The 20,241-nt window shown below is 42.4% G+C and overlaps 1 protein-coding gene across 2 annotated transcripts in view; it reads left to right on the top strand.

The window, feature by feature from the left end:
- fbxo41 (F-box protein 41) overlaps nucleotides 1-20,241 on the top strand; it is a 71,803-nt gene that overhangs the window by 41,404 nt on the left and 10,158 nt on the right. For both annotated transcript variants that reach the window (XM_012882224.3, XM_036137035.1), the window contains exons 4-9: nucleotides 1,416-1,623; nucleotides 7,928-8,001; nucleotides 11,439-11,818; nucleotides 18,159-18,397; nucleotides 18,506-18,621; nucleotides 19,134-19,286. In XM_012882224.3, the coding sequence (XP_012737678.1) occupies nucleotides 1,416-1,623; nucleotides 7,928-8,001; nucleotides 11,439-11,818; nucleotides 18,159-18,397; nucleotides 18,506-18,621; nucleotides 19,134-19,286 (1,170 nt within the window). The remainder of the gene's footprint in view (nucleotides 1-1,415; nucleotides 1,624-7,927; nucleotides 8,002-11,438; nucleotides 11,819-18,158; nucleotides 18,398-18,505; nucleotides 18,622-19,133; nucleotides 19,287-20,241) is intronic.

Genomic DNA, 20,241 nt, shown 5'->3' with positions numbered 1-20,241 from the left:
TACACACAAATTGTAGTAATGACAAAAATAAGCTACTCTAATCTAAAGTGTACCTTTAAGTACCAACAGAGGATGAGTTTATTAAAAAAAGCCAAAAATAAAAGTAAAAACTGATAGAATAAATATTGCACAATTATTAACAGTATGGAATACTCAGGTATAAAATTACACATTGAAGTTAAACTGTGGAAAAACAGTGAAAGAATTACAGGCCTATTTACAGAATATTATGAGATAATATGCAAAAAGTTATGATAGCCCAACAGCATCTCGAATTAGCTAGCTCGTGTTGGGCTCGTTTTGGCATTAAGACAACAAAATTTAAAGCTGCATTGCCAGATTGCACGCACACACACACACACACACACACACACACACACACTCACGCACAAAATGCTGTATTGATGCTGTTTGGATATTTTTGTTGGTGTTATGCAATATTCAAATTTTCTGATAAATTGAATTTTTCCTTTTTATTTGCTGTAAGCAATAAACTTCACAATTACCAGAAATATACATTTGAAATATATCACCCTGTGTGAAATAAAGCAATATAATATTTGAGTTTTACAGTTGACCTACCTAAATATATTAACTTTTGAAAGATTAAATAATATGTGGAAATTACATAATTTGTGCCTGGACATCCAAAGCAGGTGAAACCTCAATGGCCAAACTTCTATCAAAACAAAAAAACACGTCAGAAAACTTTCTTTTAATTTGCTGATACATTGTTTTGTTACGCAGCTTTTACGTCCGCCTGACATTCAGCCACCTTGACTAATTTTGGATTCACTATTTTTTGTCATCTTTGCCTGAAGACTAGCAAAGTTAACTTTGCCAGACTCCAGCCTATTTTTATCTCCGAATGGCCCCATTTCAGGGAAATTCATTATGTGTGCTTTTGAGGAGTGGATTCTGGGATGTATGATGGTTTGATGCAGCGACTGTTGGAAATCGAAGCTAAACAATCCAGACTAAAGATCAACATACTCACAAACAGATTTTTGACCCATTTTTTTTTCTATTTTTCCAGTAATGGCTGGAAGATTTTTAATGACTGCTTTACCTGTCTCTGATGAATTTTCTTTTAAGAGGTCTTCTGTGCACTTGAGGAAAGAAATGCACATGGATAACATTTCAACATCTAAACAGAAAATATAGCAAACAAAGTAAAGATAATTAGTTCACATAGGAAAAGAACAGTTTAAATGTTTAAATTAATACTATGTGACGTAAATTTAAGATAGCGGTATCAAAAAGACAAATTGCTGTTGCTCCAGTTGTGCCCACGTAGGGTATCTGAGGTTTACCAGGTCAGATGCTTGTCCTTTAACACTTCTGTCCCATCGGGAAATCAGACTGTAGCTTCTAGTTTAAAGACTGTCCTCATAAAGACTGTCCTGTGTCTCCAGGGAAGTTGCCCAGATTGACCAGTTCCTTCAGGAGACGGCAGCGCGGGAAGCCAACGCCAAGGTGCGCCTTCAGCAGTTCATCGAGGAGCTCCTGGACCGAGCCGACCGTGCCGAGAAACAGCTGCAGATCATCAGCAGCTGCGGCACCACGCCGAATGGCAGCCTGGGACGCTGCAGCCTGCAGGCCTCCAAGGGCACCGGGCGCCAGGTTTGGAGCTTTGAACATACATTTCTAAGTTGGGACGGACTGAAGGAACTGTCTAAAAGTGGCATTAAATTTGACTTGGTGTGGTTCTGTTTTGCAAGAATAAATTTGACCTGGATATGAATAACTATTAATAGGTTCCAAAGGAAATAAAAAGTTAGTAATTTTTATCTGAAGTATTAGGTCAGGGTACGTACCACCTGAGTACCAGCCAAAAAAAAAAACCCAAAGCCAAACAACTCTTAGTCTCTGCCAGTTGTTGTTTTATGAATACCTTCCTGGTGTTATAGAGCAATACATGAAGGACTGGATTGGTTTATAACACACTGGCATTCTCATACAGAAAGCCCTACACACCTATACAGAATAAACACAAACAGCTTCTCTCCAAATACGAGAATTTGTTAAATACTTCAAGTTACAATACCTCCGTCAATAAACTCTTTAATTATGCTTGTGCCATTCAATTAAATTAACAAGAAAAAAATTAAGAATAACTCAGACTAATAAACTATGAAAAAGTAGTAAAAGGACAAATTAGAATAAAGTTCAAACTAATAACCAATGAGTGATGCACTGACAGACTAGTAAGATGGCGGCAACAAATGGACATAGAGTGACAATTTGGCTGTCTTGACGGCAGGTTTGATGATGTCACTCCCAGAAATGGTGACTCAGCTAAACGACAAAGAAGATAGCTACAGCACTACTTAGCAACCCGTCTAAGTCCCACGTGTTCCATTAATAAATATATTAATGTGTATGAACGCTGGAGGTGTGCTACGGCCGATCACAGCACAAACAGAACGAGCAGTGTAGCAAGTACGGCACGGCTAATGGTGGCAACGTCGTCTTAGCCGAGGTTTTAGCTCTAGAATTACCTCGGATAACGTTTCTAAGGACTATGCAAACAAATTTCATGCAGGTTTGTGAGAGGAAATGAAGGGCATTCATGTAATTAGAAACACCTTGTCTTCCTAACTGGAGTCTATCATTCTTTCAGACTGTTTTTTACACAAACTCAGACAGCCAGGTCCAGGCTTATTTTCGGCGGGGCTAAAGTCACAGACAGCAGACGGCACTTAGCGCTGGATGCAACGCAGTCGTTTACGCAGCCGGCGAAATCAAGACGTTCACGCGTGTTTCCCGATGCAACCTTTGTAGAGCCGCGGTCAAATAGGGAAAAACTCAGACCTGTTCATGGTTTTATACCTCCATGGCATCACGGGGAATCCCGCTGTGGCTCTCCCTTCCTGGGAGCTCTCATGAAAATGGCTTATTGCTGTGCATTCTGGGATTCAGAGTTTTTACCTCTCGTTAGTTCCTTGTGTGCACTTCAGTCCATGTTTCATCCCATGGCTGCACTAAACGTTTTTTTTTTTATGTGTTTGCAGGGTAAATAAAACAAATTCAGCCACAGCGATTAAAAGCCAATTAAAATTCATTAGGGATTCTGGACTGTCGAGCTTGGACTCAACACACACACTTACAGGCGGACATATTTTTTTAAGCCTTCAGAACTCCTTGACTGTAAGATCAGGGAGTTTCTTTTTTAATTAGGTTTCTTCAACAGCAGTCGTGAGGATCTATTGATAAGCAGAGGATTCCTCAACAAGGAGACTACAAGAGTAGATCTGAATGTTTTTTTTTTTTATGGTGAAACAGGAAGCATGATCCCTGTCTGCTTATCATTCAGCACCGCATCAGTCAGAACATCGAGTCTCTGCTGCGGTTTATCCTTACCAGAGGGTGTAATGCATAAAGAGGAGCCTCTCTTGCTTTAAAACTGACATCCAGCTCTTTTGTCTCCAGGCTCAGTGCTTGAACTGCGCTACTCTCCCCTTGTGCTTTGCCTTATTACACAACGATGGCAGAAAAAAAAAAAAAAAAAACATATCTAAAAGCAGGCAAAGGTTGTTCTTAAAATGCCACCTTTTTAAATTATTATCTAACACCTGTGGAAAAAGAGGTGACCTGCTTCATATTCTGGAAATGTGTGCGCTACCATGGAAACTAACTCCTGCTTTCCGTCAAGGTTTTAGCAGGATTTTTAATCAGATGGGCTTCAGATCTGCCTGAGACCAATTTTCTCTTTTCATTTAAGTGACTCTGTGTGAAAATCCTTTACTTGGGACACCATCCGCGACTGCACAGAGGCATTGTTGATCTCACACGCAGTGCAGTGTTTTATTATTGTTCACGATCTACAGAAACCGTCAATTATGTTTGCATCCCTTGTGAGGATGTGTATAAATCCTCACCACATATTCAGCTGTTCTTGATGCAGTATAAATTCTGCACTGATTGATTTTCCCAATCTTTAACTTGGAATGATCAAGCTATTTTCTGATAAATGTGATTAAAGAATGTTGAACAAATACTTGTTTTTAACAACACTGGTACCCTAAAAATGCAACTGAAGCATTTTTTTAAATTTGTGTGTTAGGAGTGTTTAGTAGCGTCTAATCTGAAACTGCTCCAAAGAGAGGTATCTTCGGGCCACCATTAGACACTATCTATCTGCCAAATTGTTGTTTGGGACGCATGCCAGCAAAAAGCTACCTAACATTACAAATGTTACCGTGTTCAGTTTGGGAGTTTAACTGAAACGGTTTGCACTTTGGTCAGATGAGAGCAAAGTAAAAATAAAAAATGCAACCAACTTTCCAGCGGGGATTGTGTGGAAAATGCGATGCTCAGTGTCACCTAACAGAGCCCTGGGAACCTTGTCCGAACGCATGAACTTTTTAAAGTAGCAGGAGATTTTAGAGAATCTGACACAGTCTACATGCAAATTAAAATATGTTGCCTGTATGTCTTTCTGTACAATAACTATTTAAACCATATGGTTAAGTTAGTGGTTCTGAAATGCAGCTACATTATGTTTTATACTTTTATGGGAGTATTCATCATACTACTGAGGGCAGGTACAGAGCAAACAGCAGGGGGTGCTGTTGTCACATTTAGAATGATTTAGAAGGCCTGTATTTTCTGGACAAAAGAAGCCAAGGCTGTTCTTGCGTCCCACACCTATCCTCCCCCCCCCCAGCCCCACCCCCTGCAATAAGTTCACAATTTGAGAAGCCCTGGGTTAAATGAACAATGATTTGGTTCACTGGACGCAAAATCAACCTTCTTCCATGGCCATCCCAGTCCCGACGCCTGGATCCTTCAGTTGAGCTGAAGAGAAAAGAGCATAGTGCCATTTTTGTTTGCAGAAATAAACCTCATGTCCCAATGGAACTGGAAAGTTGCAGTTCTGCTTTTACTATAAACGCTCAGAAAACGCAACAGAATGGAAAAATTAGATGCATTCTGTTAAGGTTTTAAGATTTCTCTCGGCTTCATGTTCGCATGCGTGTGCGCTGTTGTCAGACGTTGACCAGTCGGCATGAGTAGAGGTGTGGAGTCGCGCTCAAACTGCTCGGCACCTTGAAATGCTGTGAAGGGAAGCCCGGAGATGTCACCCAAGCAGCCACCTACCTTCACAGCCTCTCTACCTCCCTCCATCCCTCCATCCCTCCATCCGGTGTCAGCAGGGCCACCCTCATATCCGAGGAGACGGGGACTCAAAGCCAAAGATTTATTTGAGGGCTGGCACTCAGAGTAGACTTGTTTCCGGCTCTTTTTTGATTTTTATTCCAGGCTGATTGAAAGTCTTTTCACAGGATTCGAAGGGAACACAGCTTGAATGAAATGTCGTTGTTTGGTGAAATTGTTTTTGGCTCTGCTACAACAAGAGGACGAGAGCTGGTATTCAAAATATACTTGGATTTCCTCCAAAGCTCTCTAGATGAAAGCGTTATTATTTCATTCATGTTTTGAAGATTTGCCCCTATTCGGCTTCCCTTTTTAGCGTGTCTGGAGCTGAGAGCCTCAGACGTGTTGTCTACTTCCTCTATGGTCCATTCCCACTGGCGCTCAGCCTTAAAACAGGCCGGTGTGGGGAAAGCAGTGGAAAAGAAAGGGGGGGGGAGGGGGGGACAGCTTGTGTTTGCCCTTCCTCTCAGGCATGTGAATACACAGACCTACACCTGGTGCTGCCTCACACATGTGTATGCTCGCGCAGACAGGCAGTGCTACAGTGATCTGGTAGCCTTGAGTCATGTGATGTGAAACAGTGACGAGAGAAAAATTGTCCCCAAGCAAACAGCGTGACAGTCGGACTGTAAAACCTGCAAATAAATAACATTAACTTCTGCTTCTGCAGTACAAACCATGTGGTGGAATTTGTTTTTTTTTCCCTTGGCGATAGTTCATTAAAGGTAGTATTTGGTTCTTCTAGCAGTTTCTTCATATACTGTCATGAGGATTTGTATCCTGTTGAAATCTTCAGCTAGTCATTCCATCCATCCATCCATCCATCCATCCATCCATCCATCATCCCCAGACTTCCCTCTTCCCAGCGACATCCTCCAGCTCATTCTGGGGGACCCCAAGGCGTTGCCAGGCCAGCCGGGATACATATAGATATATAGTCCTTCTAACGAGCTCTGGGCCGTCCCCCGGGTCTCCTCCCAGTGGGTCGTGGGATACGCCCAGACGGCATCCTGGTCAGATGTATGAACCTCCTCAACTGACTCCCTTTGATTCAGGGAAGCAGCAGCTCTACATTGAGCTGTCCCCAGATGACAGAGCTCCTCTCCCTAGGTCTAAGAATGAGCCCGGCCATCCTCCGGACGAAGCTCATTTCAGCCGCTTGTATATTAAGAAATACATACTTGCTAATGAAAAAAAAAATGTTTTCAACTACTCCCAATTTCTCAATATCAGGCTTCGTTGGGCGGCATGATGGTTCAGATGCCTCACAGCAAAAAGGCTCTGTTAAATACGCATCCACATAAATTTTGAGGCAGAGTTTCTTTTTTCCTGTTTTTGTAGAACTTTAATCCACCAGTGCAGATTAGATGGAAAGACCAATAGAGCTCATCTGATTCTGGGTTCTCTTTAAAACCATAACTAACAGATTTCCGAACATTTCTTCCTAGCCTCCCTGTCGTGAGCGATCACTATTTATATTGCAGGCAGATGCGACATCACAATGTGTGTTTGTGAGAGAGCAACAGAGTTTTTTCTGTTACTATTACCCTATGACCCTGTGCTTCTTATACTAGCAACTAGCTAGTATAAGAAGCACAGGGCTATGTGGTTAGCACATTAGTTTGAGTGGTCTTCTTGCAGTAATTACCAACTTCCACACTAAAGCGTGTTGTGGTTAGAACAGCCTGTTTGGATACAAGTCTGGTGTGTTCACTGATTATGAAAGGATTGTGTTTTTGAGTTTCTTACCAGCGGGGTCTTCAGTATTGGAAAGTCAACCTGAAAATTGTGCAAACTTTGGTCAGCGGCTGAGAGATTCTTCAGTGTATCTGTAATGTGTGCTTAAATTAAAGCCGGTTTTGTTTTGTAACACCTTAACAGCTAAAATTAGCCCTCATACTTTTCCAGGCTTCTTGTAAGATATTCAGATCTCTTACTCTTAGATGTTGCTCATTTTTTATTTGTTTTCTCTTTCAAAATGATCTCCGCTTTGATAATGTTTAGATCTGGACTCTAGAGTCCAGTGGTTCCCAATGTTCAGCACTTTCTCTTTAGTTTTAGTGAGCTTTGAATCGCTGCCATGCTGAAAATTGATGCACTCAGGAGTTCTCTAAACGATATTGCTTGTTGGTTCCACAACTAATGAACATTGTGGTGTTAATAATCAATTCTGTTTTTACAACACTCCCAACACCTCTGGCTGCAAGGAATCCTAAAAGCCTTTACAAAGCTTAAAAGCTTATATGGGGTTGCTGTTCTACTTCACTGTCCACCATTAAAATTTTACTACTTAAAACTGAAAGTTGTGTGTTCAGACTTCCATAAAACGTGTTGCTTCTTATCCATATCCTTAAGTAATTTAGACATACTACAGCATTATTTTTCACTTGTTTCTCGTCTTTAAAATGTCATCTTTAATGCATTTATTTCAAAGAGTGACCTTGCTCTTCATTTAACTCTTTCATTCAATATAATCTATTCCCTTTTAAGTGGGAATTTGTTTATCTGTGGCCCATAACCATTAAATCCTAACAGATGTTTTCAGGTCTTTAATGATGAGGACAAAGACTATATCTTCATGTTTTGCCTTAAACCAACCTTCGAGTATCCGAAAACATGTGAAGTATGTCTAAATCTTCATGCTAAAAAGAAAACAATTAAGTGAATCTCTTTAAAGACTTTGCTTCATTTGTTGTCCTCCCTCACAACAACGCTCAGATGTGTTAAACTGTTCTGTTTTTTCTCGCTGTATTTTTTTCCTCTCCAGAGAAATTCCAGCCTCTCGGGAAGCACAAGAGGAATGTACCAAGTGTCAGAGAGACACTCCTCTCCCAGCACAGGGTAGGTCAGAGCCTCAGGAAGGCTGTCGCTGATTAGAAATGTCAAATTTTCTAATGCGTTGACCAACAGGGGGTTTAAAAGTCGCAAGAGGCCAATGAAATTTACAGCAACCCAACATGTTTTTTTTTTTTCGATGAAGAGCTCATTAATGTAGCATTAAAGGTGCATTTTTAACCAATAACCCAATGCTGTTATGTGATAACGTGTTTGGTAAAACTTGTATTATTATTTTTGTGTTGTCTATGTGATGTATTTTGTTGGGACAGGTGAGGTATACTGGAGTTTACCAGTATAAACTGGAGGTGTTGGCCTAGTGGTTAGAGCAGTGAGCTTGCACTCTGAGAAGGTTGCAAGTACCCGGTTTGATCCCCACTGCCTGCACTCTGGGTCCCTGAGCAAGACCCTTAACCCCCGATTGCTCCCCAGGGGCCACACAGTGGCAGCCCACTGCTCCCCAAGGGGATGGGTTAAAATACAGAAGTAAATTTTTCCATTGTGAGATCAATAAAGTTCAATTAATGTTATTATTATTATTATTATTATTATTATTATTATTATTATTTAAGCGGCCCCCTTAGCAGCAGCACTGAGACTCAGGGTGGATGTCTCTATCTGAGGTGCGACTGAAGTATTTCTGGGTCTCTGGCGCCAACTTCACACACATGGCCACGCCGTAGTACTCTGACTAACCCAACTGTCATCCCCAGTTGGTAGTGAATGGATTTCCTGTCGTGACGTCAGGCCTTCCCCGCTGAATCACTGACAGCTGAAAAGAAACACGTTGCAGCAGTCGTCTGAGCCTCCTGCCTTTGGTTAATAATAGCTCTTCACTGAGGATCAATACATTCTCCAGCCTTGCTGTTGTTAGGCACCATCTTGGAAGATATGAAGCAGCTTTTGTGACTTATTATATATGACTTCACAAGGCAAGCATCACTTGGTAAAATAAGCCAGAGAGTTGGAAGATATTTTAACATTTGCTGCACTTCACATGGCATTTCCTGTGATCAAGATAAAACAGGACAACACGTCTCGTTTGCTGATTCAGTCATTTCACATCAGCTCCTGTGTTTCGTGTTCACGCCATAAATCATTTATTAGCTGCTTGTAGCGAGCTACAATAACTGGGATTGATCTGCTCTGCATTTTGAATGTTTATTCACATTGTGTAGGCCCTCTGTGGGGCTGATTAAACCACATAATGGCATGTTGAGACGTTCAACATTTATGTGGTCTTGCTTCCATGCTCTGATATGTGTTATCAACATTATTATCAGTTATTCTCTTGAAGGGGAGTTGTCCTTGATTGTTATGCAATCCAGAAAAGTCTAGTTTTTATAATTGTCCACGTCTGGATAAGGATTAAAGTAGCGCAATATCAAGAACACATGTATTTATTTTTTTACTGGTGAATATTAGGATCATGAGAGCCATTATGATTAGTGGCCGCTTTGCTGATTATGGTTCTTTCTTTTAGCATCGTCAAAATGTTGCCACCGTTCTTTATGAGCTTTAGCATCTTAGCTTGTGAAAGCACACATAATGTGGTGGCACTGGGGACTGTGAAAGTCCATCCAACGCATCAGATATATTATTGGCATGCTGGATTTGCTTGTTTGGCACCTAAAATCTACTTCATTTTGCAACAATTTATATAGCAATGACTTTTACTATTTGACATATTGTGAAAAATTCTAATTTTAATTGTGTCTAAGTGCCTTGAGACAACATTTAATGTGAATTGAAGCTATATAATGTTTCCATTTCTAGATGTTATTTCTTATGCTATAATTCAAAACAAAAAAATCCAGATTTCTGGGATTCGCATGATGCCCTTTATCTTTAATTTGCTACAACAAAACTTTAGGTTTAGTCCAGTTGATTGGGTTACTGACATAACCTGCAAATAAAATTACACTGAAATAAGAAGAAAAAAGGCCAATTTCATTGCTTTGTGGGCTCTAAACCCTCCTAACTGGGTCCTGTAGTTGGTAAGCAGTGTCATGTTCAGATGCAACACAATGACTTATTTTATATCTTCAAACTAAATGCTGGTATCTAACTGTGCTTTAAACAATCTGTGTTTTAAAGTTGGAGAAGTCAGTCCAGATAAAGTCTGAAATAGAGCTGATCTGTGTTGGTCTAGATGTTTGAAAAGCAGTCAAGTAGCCCTTTACCACACTGTCAAACACAAGCCAACTTCCGCATTTTTTGTTTTTTTTTTGTTTCATGATTTGTGAGACTTACAGGTGTTAAACCCCAACTAGGTAAATATAGTGTCCTCAAATGTCCAGAATATTTTAATATTACAAAATCTAGAAAATTGCACTTAAAAAATTAGCATCCCCGTTCATCTCTAAAGGATCATGCAAATGATTTGCTACTTTGCTTTAAGCTATTATAAGCCCCTTTCAGAATATTGTTCCTTAATGGGACATCATCCCTCCCTATCCCTTTTGGCCACTGTGACCAAAGCTCCTTTAGTAATAACTAATATGCTGCTTTTAAGCATATGAGTCGTTGCTGGCTCTAGTCCCCTCACGTTCATATGCAAGGGTGTCCAGGGACACTGTAGTGATGGATTGACGGCAGAACCTCCTGGAGACGATGCATTCCTCCACGTCTGCTAAAGCCTGGCATGATTCAACTCTTCGTCCTCTAAAACGCAGCTGAATCTTATCAGTTTTTGCAAGGAGTCACTGTTTTTTTTTTGTGTGTGTTGCGTTTTATTGTAATAGGCTTTTAAGAGCTTTGATTTCTTTGAGATTTGTTGAGTAGGCAGCTTTTTTTTCCTCATGAGGTTCAGCTCCTTTGTGTGTCTCTGTATAATTCATAAGCACTGCGCAAAAAAAAAAAGCGAAGAGGCAAAGCATATTAAATGGAGGTTAAATAATAGTGACAGGCTTGTAAAATAAAGCAATCAATTGAATAAAGTGTAGGAATGACAAGTTGTTGAAATTGGTAGTTTAGTCACAGTTTTAGAGGGATACTTCCTGCCTCGCTGGAGAGAGTTTCTCTCTGCTGCCAAGCAAACTTCTGGTGATGGTGTGAGTCCAAGAAACAGTTTTTCACTTAACCCCCCGTTAAAGCCACAATCTGTCATTTTTACACTGACTTTTTCATGCAAAGGAGTGAGATTTACATGCTATGGTTGATGAAAAAAAGTTTAATTTTCCTTCTTTAACTGTGTCTTTAGATTTTACACACAGATTTCAGATAAGTGTCGCTTCTCATTCATTTCTCTGCAAGTGCATGGATTTCTTTTTTTCTTCAATGTTTCTGAAACGTTTATCATGATGAGAAGAGTTTCAGTCAAGCTTATTTTAGTTGTTTTTATTAGAACTGAAGTGAACTTTGAGACTGAGATTACTCCAGACGTGTTTGGCTGTCAAATAAAACCCCATGTTAGTGGTTAAACACCCTGTGTTCCTCTGCAGAGCATCAGGAAGGATAAAGTCCGTCTCGCAGGGTTCTGGAGGCTACGGCAGCGACGGGGTCGAGATGCATCCCATGGAGGATTGTCCCGAGGCGCAATACTATCAGATGCAGTGCCGGATGGGCGAGGGCGGCTACGAACGCTCCCCGGGATGCGGGTCTAGAAACTGGGGTCTGCGCAAACAGGCCATTCAGAACTGGCAGCGGCGACCGTACAGGAACAGCACCGAAGGCGAGGAGGGGGACGTGTCGGACGTGGGCTCCCGGACGACAGAGTCCGAAGTGGAGATGTGGGAGCAGGACAGGAGAGCTGTGGCTGAGGTGCAGCAGTCTGCAGTACCCTATCCTCATCACAGCAGGGCAGCATATCGCCCCAACACAGGTAACGGCTGTCTGCAAAAATAGTTACAAGCAGCAGAATATTCTGTTCTGAGCAAATTTACCTTCTGTGGTTTTCCACCCGTCACTCATGCTGGTTTCAGGATTCACAGAATAAGGGGTTAAAAACAAGCCGGGTGTTCCCGCTTTAAGGGGAAGTGGTCAACAACTGTGTTTCAGCCTTAATATTATGAACAAGAGAGGGTGAGCTACTGTTATAAATTATCATCCAAAGAAGTAAGAGTACTCTGGATTTAAGAGTACTTTAGTAAAAGAAAAAAAATTATTATGAGATAATTAACCGGATACACAGTAATAGTAATGTGGGTACGATCACAGATGTGTTTCTGTTTGCACGCTTGCAACTAAAAACCTCATCCAGTAGATTCATTTTGAACAGGAAGCGAGCAGAACATTTACACTTCAACTTGAAAAACCCCGTGCCTTACAAATATCCCTTTAATTAGATTTTGCTTTTTTGTTACAAACACAAGAGCAGCATCCTTTTCAGTTCCTTTATGCCATAAACCATCACAAGGCAGTGCATTACCGTGAAGTGGATGGAAAATGATGCTCACTATTTTATTTTTTCTTTATATAATTATCTGAAAAGTAGGCCTAGCATTTTTTATTCAAACCTCTTTAGTCAGTGCTTTTTTAGAATAGCCTTTTGGGGCTATGCCAGCTTTGCAGATAGATCCTTTTTTGCTAAACAGAGGTGAGGAAATGTGTCTGAGCAGGTTGGAACGGGTGGAGAAACGTGTCAGATATTATCAGTAAGACTGAAAGGAAAGGTGTACAAGACGTACGGTTTAGAGACAGCGGCACTGAGGAAGAGACAAGGGGCAGAGCTGGAGGTAGAAATGAAGATGTTTAGGTTCTCACTGGGTGTGACGAGGATGGATAGGATCAGGAATGAGTGGGACATTTGCAGAGGAGGGATAGTGAGTCCATCGGTAGAGGAAGAGCAAAGAGGAGACGTATGGATGAAGTTAAAGAGGACATGAGGCAGAAGGTGGGGTTAGTTGGAGACAGATTAGTTGCCGTGGCCACCCCTGAAAGAGGAAATCTGTAGTAAGAGGAAGACTTCTTTGTAAAATATCTGTTCTAATGGATTGAGAGCAACATCTATTTTTCAATGTCGCCACAGAGACTCTATTGGTTTTAGGTCTGGACTTTAACTGGATTGTTCGTTCTTTGATCCAAACTCTTCCACTGTAGCTCTGGCTGCATGTTTTAAGTCATAGTGGGATCGACTGAACTTTCAGAGCAATTTCCTAGTCAAGCTAACTCAAAGCACTGTAGACTAGAGCCGCATTCAACCTAACCCCGCTCACAAATTCATGCGCAAATCAAATGAAAATTTGGGGATGAGTGCTTCGCTCAGGGGCACATCCGCATCATGTTGGGAAGGGAGCTGGAATCAAACTCACAACTTTAAGATTGCAAGAAGACGAGTCTTTCCTTTGTACCACTCTTAGTCCATTTTCCTGCTGGAGGATAAATCTCTGTGCAAGTAGATTTTCTTGCTGGATCGTATTTTGCTCCATCCAGCTTCCCCGTCCCTGCTAAAGGAAAGCATCCCCACAGCATGATGCTGCCACCACTTATGTTCAGGGTGATGTAGTCTTAGTTGCAATTTGGTCTCCTCAGACCAGTTCACCATCTTCTACATGTTGCTTCCCCTACATGACTGCTTTCTTCTTCCACGGCCCCTAGAGGCCTCATTTTTTTCATGTCCCAATCAATAGAGGTTGTGTCTATGGTTTCTCCTTTCTGGGCTGTGAATCTCTGCAACTTCTCCAAAGTCACTTCCTGGCTGCTTCTCTTATTAATGTTCTCATTTCCCGCTCTGATAGTTTTTGGTTTGATCTGTCACATGACATCCAAATGGCACATGTTGAAGTTTGTGGTTGGAAGTTAACAAAATGTGAAAAAAACCTAGAGGTAGTCGCAGGACTGTGAGTGGGCCTGGGTGGGACTGTGGGTGGGCCTGGGTGGGACTGTGGGTGGGCCTGGGTGGGCTTAGGTCCACCCACTTTGCACCAGGGCCCACCCTGGTTTTAAAAAAATGGCTTTTAAAAAAAAATGTAATTTTGTTTTATATTTAGTAATGTCACTTAAAGTCAGCATAAAATGAAATGAAACAGAATGAAATTTAAACCAAGCTTGTTCCAAGCCTGAAAACAACGAGCAGCCTGTTCTAGCTCTCAGAAACAGGCGGCATGCAGAGAAATTCATGCGCCTCAGAGCTGCGGGACTGTATTGAGCCAAATGCAAGAATAAGCTGCAAACATCACATTTGCTGAGAAACTGCCATCACTAGAAAGTGGTTTTGGATGCTGTCATGATGTGTGCCAAACGGGACACTCCTCCTAGTGGGCACAGAGAAACAGAAGAGCGGCAGATTCTGATTAGAGGTGGGGGGGGATTGGGGCGTGGGGCTGTTGCGTCACCCTGCGCTTGAATTCAGGTGCCCATCAATTTAGTCACATGATAATGTTGTTGCGTAGTTTTAAGCGGCATTTTTAGGGTAACATTAGGGGATCAGTCCAGAACCCTTTATTTCTCCCTCTCCCTCTTTGAAAAGAGCCATTTACTGTTTTTTACAAGCGCGCTTGTCTGTTCACTGAAAAGAAAAAATGTTTTCGCCCACCTTACCGCCTGAACTCGGTATCATTGAGAATAAATTATGCTGGGACCGGACAGTCGGTTCCCAAATATTGTTTGTTTTTCTACAGCCACTTGGGAACCAGGTGTTGCCCTTTGGGCGCAGAGCTTAAAGGGCTACTGCCGATACTCATAGAATCTGGGGTTACACATAAAAGAAAGCGTTATTCCCGCCCTTAAAGGTCATTGCTAGTGGGTTAAAGGCGAAGCAGGAGTCTCTGCCTCACTGGGACCACAGACATGAAACTAAGCCATAGTGACAAATTACGTTACAGACCTGCGCTGATAAACGAACCCGTAGATTAATGATAATCAGGGATGTTTTCATTGCCTGGATCTTCATCTGATTATTCAGATTGTGCCTTTATAGTCAACTATAATATTTATTAAAGTCAGAAAAACTAAAGGAAAAGATTGTGTTGTTTTGATGTTGTCGAACCGTTTTTTTTTTTATATAATGTCTGCAGGCTAACCAACCATGTTTTCCCCTTTTTTATCTCTTAAATGTATGGTGTGATAAAACAAAAAAAAAACAGAAGTTTGCTATTCATAAAACACAACAGTGTGATGCGACGGCTGTTTCTGAGTGACGTTGCGCTCAGAAACGGAAATAATGGCTTTGACAGGCTGCCACTGCTTAAATTATCCAGAATTAGTTCGCCATGCTTGTGACTTATCGTTGTCTTAAAGGTGATTGGTCAAACGTCGAACTCACAAATAAAGCTACTTTCAGTTCTAATTGTTTGGCCCACCCATTTTTTACTGGGCCCCGGCTGAAAAGCAGTTTCCGAGGACGCCGCTGCCCAGTGGTATAAATACTTTTGCCCATGGCTGTATTTATATCTGCTTACGTTCACCGTTTAACCAGCTGTATTCTCAAAAACACCAGAAAGCAACCGGTGAGCTGCAAGCAGCTCTTACAGTCCCCGCTTGTCTATGAAGCTCCGTGTTGAGCCATCCCAGATAGCCAGTCGTTGCTGCCCAGCTCAGCGGCACGACAGATTGTGCATTTTTCTGCTAGCGTGATCCCGCGCCAACGTCCTTACAAACCCTGCTGCTGCGCTCCGCGTTTCCCATCTGCTGCGGACTCATCAGGTGGACCGGTTGCAGTCTGGAACTGACAGAAAACTGGGCCAGGGCACGGTGACAAATTCACATGGGCAGATCTGGCCTCTGAAAAAGTTTTTTTTTTTTTATGTCTCATGTAACATGTTACTGGCACCCCTCTGCTCTGACGCAGTTCTCCCTATTAGGAGAGTCTCTGCCAAAGTTGTTTGTGCGATATGTGTCTGCAAGCACACAGGCTTGTTTTTTAGTTCATTCGGCGGTCTTGAGTGTAGGAGGTGTGTGTGTGTGTGTGTGTGTGTGTGTGTGTGTGTGTGTGTGTGTGTGTGTGTGTGTGTGTGTGTGTGTGTGTGTGTGAGAGAGAGAGAGAGAGGGAGAAAAAGTCAAATAGTATGCATTGGTTCACAGTCCTGATGGTTGTGAGCAGATGCCTTCCAAGGCCAAAGATGAAGTGAGTCATGGAGGAGCGATTTTGCTGGGAGGGATAAGGCAGGCTGGGATTGGACGCGCTGTAACAACAGCAATAGATTGGATAAAAAGAGGTATAAAATAAAGAACAACTCATTATGCAACCCTGCTCTGCGGCGCTTCGGTTGGAGACTGGCGCCCCCGTGTGACAAACGACCAGACTTTACCGCAGGATGCATTCGACAGTGAAGACAAGTCACCTTATACTGCATCATGGATATCTACCCCATTTATTTAACACTCATCACAAGGTAGACACAAAGTTTACCTTCAGATGAAAAGGACTCATGATGCTCGGGGATATAAGGATCATATTAGATACGTATTGAAAATAAATACATTCAGAAGAGCTGCAACATCAAAAATTTGGAGAAAATCCGCAAACATGCTTTGAAACGGCTCATTATGCAAAAATATACGACATCAGCTGTAAAATGCTCTGAGGCAGCATTATGGTATGTTTGAGAAAGACTCACGTATTTGTTCTATAGCAATCAGTACTTTACCTGCAGTACGCAGATGTCAGAACATCCTCAGTTAGGAGAAACAGAAGGAAATTCCCATCGGTTTGATCCCTGTCAAATGAATAATTTACAATGAACATCGCTGGTAACCGGCTCTGTCTTCAGAGTGAATTAGCGTAGCTGTCTTTGTGAATCGCAGCCTGTCTTCAGTTTAAAATCATATTAGGAACTACTCCTACTCTCACCAAACATTGGCTCCTCCACTGGGACCATTGCTTCTTGTTCTTTAAACTGATTTCAGTCTAATTATTGTTTACTGCTGGTAACGTTACCTCAGAAAATCCAACTCACCCTTTCACTAAAGACTGACAGTGATCCTAAACCAGCTGTGAAGAAACCAAAGAGTTTTTTTTTTATATCATGATCTGCTGAAAGCAGATGCGTACATGCCCAGTAGAAAAAGACTCAAAGCCTTTTTTCGTCTTCCCGTCTGACATCAGATCAGACCGAACTTTTCCTGTCTCAGTCGATATGTGCAGAGATATATTGTGAGTTCAGATTAATCGTCATCTCTTGGTAGGGTTGCAATTATTTAACCTAACCCTAGCCATATGGATTTGGCTCCGCCTAGCTCCACTTATCCATCTGGAACAGATCCATAGGAATGGCGTTTCAGAAGGCTGGGCCTTATCAAAAATCCTTGCATATGATTGGATAAGCCACTTGTCTGTCATCTTTATCAACGTGCTATTTCAACCAATCACACCGAAGCTAACCCGTGATGCTGATGAGGGTGCAGGAACAAACAAAACTTTTTTTTTTTTTTTTTTTTTTTATGTGTTAGCGGCTCTAGTGGCACACATTTCATTGACCGTGAGCTGAGAGGAAGAGGGTGGAAGACAGGCGGCAAAGCGCCGCGGGTCGGAGTCGATCCTGGGCCGACCGCGTCGAGGACTAAAGGCCTCCCAATATGGTTCATGCTAATCGGTCCGCCACGGACGCACCCCAGAAAACAAAACTTGCCAAATCCGGTCGGGAGAAGGGCGAAAACATCGTTTCCACCAACAAAAGCCTTCAGAGCCGTTCTCTGATGTTCTTTTAATGAAACAATATTAGGTAGATTGGACAACATGGAAGCAATAGCAGCATCAATGTTAACGCTTGCTTCCTCAATGCGAGCCGCCATTGTCTGAATCAGTCTCATGGTAGCGTCTCCACTACGTCACATCTATGAAACTCCAGCCCTGCATCCTGATTGGCTAGACAATAAAATAGGTTGGAGAAATCACTCTCTATGGGAGAGGTCCCAGATGGATGTGAGTGAAGCTAGGCGGAGCGATATCAATCTGGCTAGAGTCAGGTTAGCAGTTATTCCCTTGTTTCTAAATATTGAGATTATGGATGACCTTGTTTGGGTACAATTTTATTTAAGGATCCCAGAGTAAAGGGAGCTGTTTACATGCACAGTTTTATTTGTACTAAAAAGTGGTAAACCCATGTAGTATTGTTCATTATTTCCTCCTAATTTGCAATTATCTGCTATCTTGTGTTGCTTTATTATAGAAAACCCAGTCAAAATACGCTGCCGTGTGCTTGTAATGTGACAAAACCTAATAAAGTTCAAGAGGCTCTGTGAGTAGCCCTTAGAGGTCTGAAAGGCTGCGTCCGTCGCCACAGGTCGGTCGGAGGTGGTCTACAGCAAGCCCTGCCGCCACGAAAAGAGCCCGTCCAAATCCAACGAGGTCATCAGTCCGGAGATCCTGAAGATGCGCGCGGCCCTCTTCTGCATCTTCACCTACCTGGACACTAAAACCCTGCTGAGAACCGCCGAGGTGTGCCGCAACTGGAGGTTCGTGGCTCGCCACCCGGCCGTGTGGACCAGGGTGCTGCTGGAGAACGCCCGCGTCTCCTCCAAGGTGCGTTGTCAGCGCTCGCTCCGCTCTCTCTCTCTCTGTCTCTGTCGTCTGAAGCGAGAGGCTTGTGGGACGGTGAGGGTAATCGTTATTTACCAAAATGTGTTCTAGTTTCTGACCACGTTGTCCCAGTGGTGCACGCAGACGCACTCCCTCATTCTGCAAAACCTCAAACCGAGGCAGCGCGGCAAGAAGGAATCCAAGGAGGACTACCTGAAAAGCACACGGTGAGGCGCCGACGCGGTCGCGGTTCGGGGCCAGATTACAGCTTTAGGAGCTCGGAGGTGTTTATTTTCCACACTCTGCGTCGCCTCGACTTGATTAACCCCATTGTTCGCCAAACGGTCGGACTGAGCCGCTTCCTGAACAGTGACTGATGAGAGCGAAAGCCAGCGGGGAGAACGCGAGCGGTGAATGCTGACGATTTTGTGCAGTTTCATTACCCCCCTCCCCCTCCATCCCTTTAATATGCGGAATATCGTTTTTATTTGCCGGAAGGAAACAAGCGACAAGGTTTGATTCGAGTGGAGTGTTGTTTGTATAAAGGAGGCTCATTTCGTTGCATAAGGCGCTCTTAAACGCTATGCGCTGAATACAGCTGATGATTACTGCAAAAAGCAGCGGCAGGGCTTCCAGCAGCATGTCTTGACATTGTTAGAAGTGAGGTATGATTAAAAATGACCTTTATTTCTATGTCTGGCTTTTTTTCTCCTGACCTTCTCTTATATTTCTGTCAAAGTGGCTGTCTTGAGGAAGGCTTGGAGGCGTTGTTAAAGGCCACAGGAAGTAACCTGCTGATCCTAAAGATTTCACACTGTCCCAACCTGCTGACGGATCGCTCCCTATGGCTGGCCAGCTGCTACTGCCGCGCCCTGCAGGCCGTGACCTACAGGTAAACCACATCCCGGCTATCTCAAAACTTCACACCTTGACTTTATCTCATTGTTGTTGTTTTTTTCCCTTATTTTATTTCACTTATTGTGTTCTGTATGCACCATTTGCAGTGTTTTTTTTTTTTTTGCTGGTTTAAATGGTCATATAACTTAACTCTTCTTAGTTTAGAGATATATTTGAAAACAATCGGTCTGTAACTTTAAATCTTTTCTCGTTTGTGTTTCTCGTCGTAAAGGCGCAACTCGATAAATCAGAACATTGGTGAAAAGTAAATGTGTCTCAGTACTTGGATTCCAAAAGTGAAACTCAGGCTAAATGGATTCAGAAAACACAAGAGGGATGTATCTCAAGGGTTTATTTAGCTGATTTTAATGATTATGGCTTCCGGCTAATGAAAGCCAACAAATTCAGTTTCTGAGAAAATTAGATTATCTGAATAAAGAAAGTTTTTTTTTTTTTAATAATCCTTCAGTGCTGCGCGGCACGAGCGGTCTGATGCCCTGCTGAGGTGTGAGGGAGGCCCTGGTTGCTTTAACATCAGCCTTCGGCTCGTCTGCATTGTTTGGTCTGCCGTCTCTCATCTTCCTCTTGACAATGCTCCATAGTTTCTCTCTGCTGTTAAGGTCATAAGAAGTTACCTGGCCAGCCAAGCACGGTGACATCATAGGCAGCGAACTAGGTTTGCATGTACTGTTTTACCTTCTTCCTTCCACTCAACTTTCCAATAACGTGCTTGGACACAGAACTCTGTGAACAGCCAGCTTCTTCAGCGATGACCTTGTGTAGCCTACCCTCTCTGTTCAGCAGAGGTGTCAAGTAACGAAGTACAAATACTTCGTTACTGTACTTAAGTACACTTTTTAGGTATCTATACTTTACTCCATTACTTATTTTTCTTCCTACTTCTGACTTCTACTCATTACATTTTCACACAAGTATCTGTACTTTCTATT

Source organism: Fundulus heteroclitus, chromosome 5 (genome assembly GCF_011125445.2).
Source record: "Fundulus heteroclitus isolate FHET01 chromosome 5, MU-UCD_Fhet_4.1, whole genome shotgun sequence".
Classification (NCBI taxonomy): domain Eukaryota; kingdom Metazoa; phylum Chordata; class Actinopteri; order Cyprinodontiformes; family Fundulidae; genus Fundulus; species Fundulus heteroclitus.
The sequence above is the reverse complement of the archived record's forward strand: the minus strand, read 5'-3'. Positions and strand labels throughout refer to the sequence as shown.